The sequence below is a fragment of the Phoenix dactylifera genome, chromosome 15 (genome assembly GCF_051530095.1).
Source record: "Phoenix dactylifera cultivar Ajwa chromosome 15, Ajwa_hap1_PhDact_Kaust_v1.1, whole genome shotgun sequence".
In the NCBI taxonomy this organism is placed as follows: Eukaryota; Viridiplantae; Streptophyta; class Magnoliopsida; order Arecales; family Arecaceae; genus Phoenix; species Phoenix dactylifera.
The window spans coordinates 18,552,691-18,561,894 of NC_143204.1; the positions used below are offsets into that span (position 1 = coordinate 18,552,691).

The following is a 9,204-nucleotide window of genomic DNA, read 5'->3' on the forward strand; positions in this document are numbered from 1 at the left end:
CTTCCAACTTTGCAATCCCATCCATCCCTTATCCCAACATATATATTTGGTGTTCGTGCAGTAGCTTGTTAGATATTAAGAGTCTTTAGACATTATGAAGTAATAATCGTTCAAGAGGTTTCTAAAATAACAATCCCAACAAGAACAAGGAACCAAACCCCAACAAGAAGTAAAGCAATGCCTTCTTATCTTCCATTCTAGACTTCATGCTTTTCTTGCATGGTTAGTGTAAGTATTTTGAGATATAAAGAAGATAGAGATATTCGAAGGAGAATCGGTCAGTTGTGTCCCGCATATCAATTCAAGATAGAAAATTTTTCCTTATCCCAACAAAACAAAGAGATAGTATAATTACTATTGGAGTTGAGGGACAGGGAAAGCTTTGGAAGCAGAGAAATCTAGTGGATTCTAGCCATTGAGAATAATAGCATAAATTGGTAGTTGTTTACAGTTAAAGTGCGTAAAACAATAATATAATTATTTGTTTCTTAATTCCTTTTGCATTCGTAGTAGGGAATGTTCTGGCTTTGAATCCGGATTGTGGCACTCCTAGCTACCATATTTCTCAAAGGATAACAAAAAAAAAAAAGGATTAAATAAGAAAAAATAGTTAGAGAAAAGAAGTCATTACGTTATATAAGAAAAGAAGTCTTATCATCTGCTTCATTTTCGATCTTAAAACAACAAAAAAATGTATGAACAAACTGATATGTTGCTGTTTCCAGATTTTGTACATTTGAGTGGTTGATCTTCTACATTAATGAACAATAAAATGCTTTAGCAAAACTCCCATGAAATGATTACCAAAGACCCCAACATCCTCCTCATAAACAGAATTCTTACCAGAGCGGGCTTGGGGAGTCATGGGAGTGATTTTTCTTGCGGGCTGCGGGCCTGCAGCTGCGGCCCTTGGGCCTACATGTCTAAAAAGGTAATCTGGATCCGGGTCAGGACGGACGTTTGGTAAACGACCGAAAATTGTTTCAAAAAAAAATTGGGTCGAATCGGGTTCAGGTCAGGTTGAAATTGGGTTGACCCAACCTGATCCGAAAAAATAGAACAAGTCCAAATTTAGGACCCGGCCCGGCCCCGCGGGTCCTAAAATTCAAGTCGGATCGGGTCTATGCGGGTCGGGTTGGGTCACGGGTCGACTCGACCCATTTGCAGCTCTAGGGACAACTTATTGTCAACCTCCCCTGATTGCTGCCCCATTTTGCTGCTCTGAGCTTGCTGCCTCCTTTCTTCTCGTTTGTTTTTGCCCTTTTCCTTATGATGTATGTGAGGAGCTGGTTTCATGGTTTTATTTGTGGAGAGTTTGGGGGACTGCTTTGATGTTTCCCCTTCCTTTTGGAACCAGTCCAATTGATTGTCGCCTCTCTTAGTTCCCCCTTGAAATACAAGGTACACAGACACCAAAAATTCCGATCAAAAACTTTAATTCAATTCACCAAGGGAGTACTAGATGTAGTATTTATACTACACTAGGGCCTCTTATATTGCTTAGAACATGTAGGTATCTCTAGAATTCAACTCGAAGAAATATAAAAGAAACAAATCTCGCACCCTAATGGTGCTTTTGGATGCTAAAAACCATCTAATAAATACCGGCCAACTACAGATTTTTGCCACTAAGAAATGAATTGTTTGGCGACATTATCATTCATTCTCTAGAATTCTTGTTGTCAATATAGAGACTCGCTTTGGAATTTCATTCGTAACTTTCTCATGATCGACCTGCTATGAAAGCTCCTTCAACACTAGATATAATGAACATAGTTTCATTTGAAATTCTATTTATAATATTTGTGATCAATTTTTAGAATTACAAGAACCTACTATATATCCTAACACTGCAAATATTTGAACTCTTTAGATACCAGTGAATCAAGTGTTACTGCCTAACCATGCTTAGCCATTAACTAAGACTCCGCTGGGTCACCCATGATGCCTCTGTGTAGATCATTTACCCTTTGTACAAATTTTGGGCTCTGTCTGTCTGTCTGTCTGTCTGTCTGATCTAGATCCTCCTCTGATCTAAAGAACCAGCTCTCTTTGGTCCTTGTACATCTTCTATCTCTATATGCTAACTTTCCTCCTCTCCTCATCAAACTCCATTAATCATGCAAGTAGAGCATTCCATATTAGCCCAGCATGAGATTGGCGAGTTGTCCTGGAGGCCTGGCCCCATGATGAAAGAAAGAATAAATGCCACCCACCCATTTAAATATCCAATATGGAAAAGAGAGGAATGAGTGATTGAAATGGGAGGAAGAGGCGTTGTGGCAGATAATGCAGACTCGCAGTGGTTTGAAAATTGTGCACCAACTGGTCCTGGCTTCCTCATACTCTCTGCTTTCTGAAAGAATTTCTCCCATCTCTTTTTCTGTATTTTGGCACCTCTGCCAACTCCCGAGCACCCTAATTTTAGGCTCCCTTTTCTCCCACTCTCTCTTATATTTTCTCTTATTGACATGTTTTTTTGGCTCACACTATATAACTCTTTCTAAATACTCTTTACTCAAATGGGTTTGGTTTAATGTTGATTATGAAAGAGCTGATGATGTTAGATAAAAGCAAATCTCTGCTATAAACTAAAGAATTGATGGGACTTTCATAAAACTAAGTGGTGAATGGAGTATATGAAATTACTTGTGATTTCATTTCTTTCAATCATCACACACACGTTAAAACAGGGCAAAAATCATAGTGATGATTTATTTAGAAAACAGAAGAAATTTAATTGCGATGATATTATTTCATCTTGCTTATTGGGATTATATCACAAAAACAATGAGTTTTAATGATAATTGTAAATTGTGACAGATTTGTAATTAAAATAATTTTTTAAAAAATAATGGAATTTTATGTTTTATCTACCTCCCACAAAGGTTGAGATCAGTGTTCATTCTTAAATATCACTTTTCTTCAAAAGTTTTAAACAAAATCTCACAGAATCGTTGTTAAAAGCCTTTCCCTCGGAATCATAGATGGGCATCTTCTAGATACGAATAACTGAAAGGCAATCTTTTAGCCACGCACTGTCCACGTTGCCAAATCTTTTTGGCACGATTAAATTAATCCTGTGAAATCTTTGTCAAATTTAACTCACCTTATTTGCAGCTAATCGCCTCTAGATATTTATGCTTGCGCTGCTAAATTTCTTCTAATTTAATTCCGCGTTCATTTTGGTCAACCAAATCCAATCACGACCTCTTCTCGTGCCATCAACCTCACCAACTCCCTCATTAACAACTACTCTCTCTCCCCAATCAGGACGGCAAGCGATCACCTGGCCTGCATGATTATATAATAAACCGGACCGGACGGACCGGACCGGACGATTATTCCGGTTTGACTGGAGCCGCACAAAACCGTGGTGCCGCGGTCACGTGTTTTGCCTGAATGTAGTCAAACACATTTCTTTTGAAATGGAACCGCGACCGGTTCATGAGTTCAATAAACCGGTCGAGTCAAGTCGGTCGTTGGAAGCGCGGAGAAACGGATCCAGATCCGAGATTATTGCCTGCCTCCATTTATACGTAATTGGATCCGACGGGTGAGATTTCTTCTATCTAGACGTCAGACATTTAAAGCACCATCCTGACCGTTAGATTTGAAAAGGACAAAAGCCGGTCACCCACCGGTTGGAATAACAGTATAAAATCCCTCGCAAAGACTCGGCTTCCCCCTCCCTCTCTCTCTCTTTCTCATTCTCTCTCCATTTCCCGATCTCATTCTTTCTCGCCATGAGTCCCAACTCTCGCCGCCGGCGAGCGCGGTAGCCGAAGCGCCGGAGATTGAGACGGGCCGCCGCGGAAATGGAGGCCCAGAAAAGCCACGGGGCGAAGCTCTCGCGGACCCCCTCTTCCCTCCTACGCTCCCCGACCCTCCGCTCTTCCATCAACAGCCTGTCCGCCGTCGACGAGGCCGCCGCAACTGGAGCAGACGGCGAAGACTCCGACGATAAGAAGCAACGCCGCCGCCGAGGCGTCCGCCCCCGTCGCCCACTCCTTCCGGCCCTCTTGCCCCTTCCCTTCTTCCTCTTCCTCTTCCTCCTCTTCCTCTACCTCCGCGATGACGCCCCCCTCCTCAGCAACCTCCTCCTCGCCGCCTTCGTCGTCGCCATCGCCTTCCTCGCGGCTCGCCGGTCTCGCTTCCTCAACCTCCGCCTCCGCGGGCTCCGGCGGGGGGAGTCGGTCCAGTGGTTCATCGGCGACGGCGACCGGGAATCGAGGAAGGAGAAGAGCAACGGGAAGATCGTGAGGGAGGGGGTGGAGTTCTACAGCAACGGGGATTTCTACGAGGGGGAGTTCCACAAGGGGCGCTGCAACGGGAGCGGCGTCTACAATTTCTTCTCCAAGGGGAGATACGAGGGCGATTGGGTTGATGGCAAGTATGATGGTTATGGGATCGAGAGCTGGGCAAGGGGGAGCCGGTACCGGGGGCAATACCGGCACGGCCTGAGGCACGGCTTCGGGGTGTATCGGTTCTACAGCGGCGATAGCTACGCCGGAGAGTGGGTCAGCGGGCAGAGCCATGGTGTCGGAGTGCAGACTTGCTCCGATGGGAGCTGCTATGTAGGGGAATTCAAAGGCGGGGTGAAGCATGGCCTTGGGTACTACCACTTCAGGTAACCTTTACTGATTGCTTTCTAAGGACTGCTTGGCAAGAAAGTTGGTATTTTTCTTTGTTCTATGAGTGTTGAATGTTATCTTCTGTTAGATTTTTAAATCTTTATGCTTTTATTGATTGATTTGTGGGTTGAATTGGTAGTGTTTGGGACTGTGATTCATGTGTTGTTGGTAATTTGATTTCTTAACATAAAAGTTTGGGGACCCATATGAGTGAAAATGGTAAGGTTTGGTGTTGTTGGTCGTGGAAAGTTATAAATTTGTGCTTTTGACCAGAATTAATGGAACCATAGAATATGGACCTGAAGACTGACTGTTTTTATTGCTCAATTTAAAATCTGGATTGCGTGTTTTTCCCTTCCTGACCATTCCAATCTCTTCTTTGCGAAGGCTGCTGCCCACCTGGATGTATAAAAATTTGAGTTTGATTAAGTTGCTTTAGCTTTGGTTTATTGTATCTGGATTGTTCTACCATTTGCTGGTGCTCGATATTATTGTATGTAATTCTCATCCTGTTGACCTCAGTGCATTATGGATGAATGAAATGTAATAATCTTTAGTTCTTCTTTTAGAATAAGAGCATCCTGCCTTATCAAAAAAAAAAGCTGAATATATTATCCTTGATCTTTCTAATACTCTTCCAGGGGAACAGCAGATGACCAGCACTAATTTAAACCCTGAATAGTTAGCGGGTTTGTTAGAATCGAATTCTTAAAGCTGTCTGGTTGGAGGAGAGATTCAGTTTCTTTTTTTCATTTTCTTGGCATCTTTATGAAATTTTTTTTGAAGGAAGTGTTATATGGTTTGCACAACTTTGGTTTCTGCTCACAAGTTTCAGTCTTTGTTTGTTGAAATCTAAGACAAGATGAAATCACTTTCTGGTGTTGGTTGGCACATTGTTCTTCTTGGCTTAAAGCCAATAGCGCAAGCCATTAGTGTTAAGTATGTTGAGGGTGCTGGCTTCTTCATTTTTCTGAACAAACTATGCTGTCTTTATTTTTCCTGGTTAAACATTAACTGCAACCTTCAAACTAATATGTGCGCTTCCTTTTGAAGTTGTCTGAAAGTACTTTTGGTGTTTTGTCATAAGCATGTTTGTTTCCTCTTTTAGCTATGATTTATGCAAACTGATCATGAACGCGCTCATAAATGTCCCATTTTTCTTAATGACTTCCCGTAGTTCTTACTGTAATTTTATTTTCAGCTGCACCTTAGAACTGTCTTGAATTGCTTGGAAACTTGTACTACAAAAGTTTCACCCATTAACGAATCGTGGGAATTTTAACTTGGTGTTGCTCATGTGCTTTTATTGCTTAATTTGGATTGAAATAATGTGGTTGGTGCCTGTTGCAGGAATGGTGATAGGTACTCCGGGGAGTACTTTGGTGACAAGATCCATGGTTTTGGAGTCTATAGCTTTGCTAATGGACACTGCTACGAGGGTTCATGGCATGAAGGGAAGAAACAGGGGTTTGGAATGTACACATTCCGTAATGGTGACACAAGATCTGGAGAGTGGGACTGTGGGGTTCTAAAGATCCGCCTACCACCATCAGATCAGGGTGTTCAGCGGGCTGTTCAGGTATACATGTCTGCACTTGGGTATCCATTTTTCCATTCATGTTCTTCTTGCAACATTGTCTTCTAAAGCTAAAGGCTCAATTTTTTTCATTGCACTAGGCTGCCCGAAAGGCTGCAGAGAATGCTATTCTCATTCCCCGGGTAGATGAGCAAGTAAACAAGGCAGTCACGGCTGCTAATAAGGCCGCGACTGCTGCTCGAGTTGCTGCAATCAAAGCTGTGCAGAACCGGATGGATGGAAAGTTTTGCGACACCAACGTTTAAGGTCAAACTTTTGCTTAAACTGTACATTTAACTGCGTAATAATCACTAATCCCAAAGTTTGCGACCAGGTATGGCAAATACTTACCTGGGTCTGAGAGGCAGTAAGAGGGAAGCTGACAATTTTATGTCTGGATTATGGAATGCATACTGCGGTCCTCTCATGAGTGTAACATGTAAATAACTCCATATGTATATGATTTGAATGAGCCTTTTGATGCAAATTCTGCAGTTCTTCTTGGTGTCTTCAACAGTTCCTAGATTTTCAATTTATTTTACTAGTGGAGGGTGTGATACCATGTGCTCAGAAGTGATTGCTTTTGGATGTGCACATGGGAAACAGTACCTTTTCTTAAGTACTCCTGCCCCCTCATTTCTTTTAGTAACTGCTGTATTGATTCACTCATTCTTCTAACCTTGGCCCCCTGCATCTGACCCATACCATATTTCATCCTTTCTCCTGTAGAAGAAACTGGTCCACTTTTTTATATTATATTGAAAGTGTTCATAACCTGAATATGGTAGTGAATAGATTAGCTGTTCTTTTCCTTTCCCCCATACAAATTTCTCTCTGATTCAACCACTCCCACCTGCATTATGTCATTGAGAAACTGAATGGTGGAGCTTGATTACATGAAATAGTTGCAGTCTTCTTGACCTAACTGGGTAGCTTGCATGAGATTTATGGGTGTCAAACAATGGTGATTCGTAGAACCCAATGCAAGTACAGTGAACCTGCCGATTGTTGATGGTGATCGTTGATGGTGACTCGAACTTGTCATGAACACATTGTCTTCTTTGAGTGATGTTAAAAGCTTCGGCATTTTCAAAAGGACAGTCAGATGTTTCCTTTTGTTTATCTTAGCCATGCCTATCCAACATCCTCGGCTAAAAGCTTGCCTGTCCTTAGTCTAAAGGAAATTCTTGACTGAGGCAAAAGCTTCCCTCAGCTCGGTGTGGACACCTGCCTTATAATTTTATTCCAAGGTTTGACTGCATCTTTCTAGAGGACTATGTATTTAAATCCCAATGAATGGTCATAAAATTTTAATCTTAGCCGTCTGGTTTGATTAAAATATGAGAAACCTTGTCTTGCCAACCTGAGGCTCAACTAAATTGATCTAGGGTTTCCAAGAAGACTATTGTAAACATGTGTTGCAGGTTGGAGTACTGACCGTATCATAACTGGGTCAGGTCTGAGGAGGGAAAGCATTTAATTTGTGTTTGAATATTCTGGGTGACAATAATGTTTTGCACCGGCGGCAAAAAGTCATCAAAGAGTACAGGACTCTTCTTCTATCTTTAGACAAGTCCGTCAGACTTAAAAAATGTTCGTTGAGCTTATAGGTGACATATTCATCATCATCCGTTCATGGGAATTCATCAGGTGTTACAGAGCTGTGGTGTACGTCATCTAAGCGGATAAAATGAATTTTGAGGATTTCAAGTCGGACATGTGATTAAGCCTTGGGGCGACCCTCATTTTTGTCACTCTCACATGAGAAGACAATAGCTTCAGTTTTTCAAATACAAATCTGATTTTGTATGATTTAGATATATTTTGCTCAGGTTCATGAAGTTTTTAAGAGCATGGATCTAAATTTTGGTTTTGAAGGCTATTTAGGCCCGCCTTGGGTCATGACCTACAACCTAGAAGCTCAAGCTGCTGGGAGGAGGACTACAACAAACTTCGGCATCCAATCATGCGATGCTTTTGTCATTGTTGGCTCTTACTCAAGGGAGGAGGACTCTCTCATGGTTCGAATCCTTCTCGACTCTGGTATCCTCAATAAATGGCTCACATGACTAATAAAGAGTTGTGGCATGGAATGAGCTTGGCTCTTATACCATTTGTTATAAATTTATAATAGGATTATGGTATAAAAGCTTGAGCTATTAAGAGAAGGATCGGCCTAAACTAATAAATTAATGTGGCATCTATTAGGTATCTCTTACCATCTACTATTGTAAGTTTTGAATAAAAGAAAAACTTTTAGAAATATTGACCAAGGAGATTGCCGCCTCTCATTGTGTGCTGACATGATCTCTGAGGCATATGTGAAAAGGACTTTTGAGTCGCCCATCCTTGATATGCTGACTTGGCAATGTCATGTCGGTAACTTTGCTGGTGTGGCGATGCCAGACCAGCTGTCACAACAGTGTGTAATTGTATTGCGAGCGGATGCGACAGTACTCTAAATGGAGAGAGGTTTTGCCGTGACATGAAGTAAATGAAAATTAGCGTTTGATGCAAAAATATACATAAGATTAATTGGCATCCCTCCTCATTGTGGAGGAAAGTACTGCTTTCCAATACCAACTGGATGTCCCGGAGGTTGAACCGTGGTCGGTGGCATCGAGAGAATTTGGTTGATGCAGACATGGTTCAAGCCACGCCAAGATTATTAGTGAAATAGTCCACAAACTTTTAGAATAGGATCTCCGTGGACAAAAAGTTAAAAAAACATTACATACCTTACATTAATTTCTGAAAAAAAGATTCAAAATTAATGATGAATTATCTAAATTCATGATCTAAATAATTGAAATCAAAATTCATGTATTTTGATGATCTCCAGACTAATTATCACATACGTATCAAGTAAATTCTAAACCTAAACAGTTGAACATATTTACACTAATATATATATATATATATATATATATATATATATATATATATTAAAATTTATATATTTTGATAGTTTCTAAATTCATTAAGAAGTAGGTG

At 41.1% G+C, this 9,204-nt stretch overlaps 1 protein-coding gene across 2 annotated transcripts; it reads left to right on the forward strand.

Moving 5' to 3' along the window:
* The first annotated feature begins 3,688 nt into the window (after positions 1-3,688).
* LOC103712524 (uncharacterized) lies at positions 3,689-6,697 on the forward strand. Of its 2 annotated transcripts, XM_008799067.6 has the most exons (4): positions 3,689-4,630; positions 5,985-6,213; positions 6,312-6,477; positions 6,545-6,697. In XM_008799067.6, exons 1-3 carry the CDS (start codon positions 3,819-3,821, stop codon positions 6,474-6,476), a joined length of 1,206 nt encoding a protein of 401 aa, XP_008797289.2. In that variant the 5' UTR covers positions 3,689-3,818; the 3' UTR covers position 6,477; positions 6,545-6,697. The 2 variants fall into 2 exon arrangements, with proteins under 2 accessions (XP_008797289.2, XP_008797288.2); XM_008799066.6 differs by having other exon boundaries at positions 6,312-6,697.
* The last annotated feature ends 2,507 nt before the right edge of the window (positions 6,698-9,204 follow it).

Coding starts and splice junctions, on each gene's coding strand:
- LOC103712524 (XM_008799066.6), top strand. CDS start 3,819: ATGGAGGCCCAGAAAAGCCACGGGGCGAAGCTCTCGCGGACCCCCTCT. Junction 4,631..5,984: donor CTTGGGTACTACCACTTCAG/GTAACCTTTACT, acceptor TGCCTGTTGCAG/GAATGGTGATAGGTACTCCG. Junction 6,214..6,311: donor GTGTTCAGCGGGCTGTTCAG/GTATACATGTCT, acceptor TCATTGCACTAG/GCTGCCCGAAAGGCTGCAGA.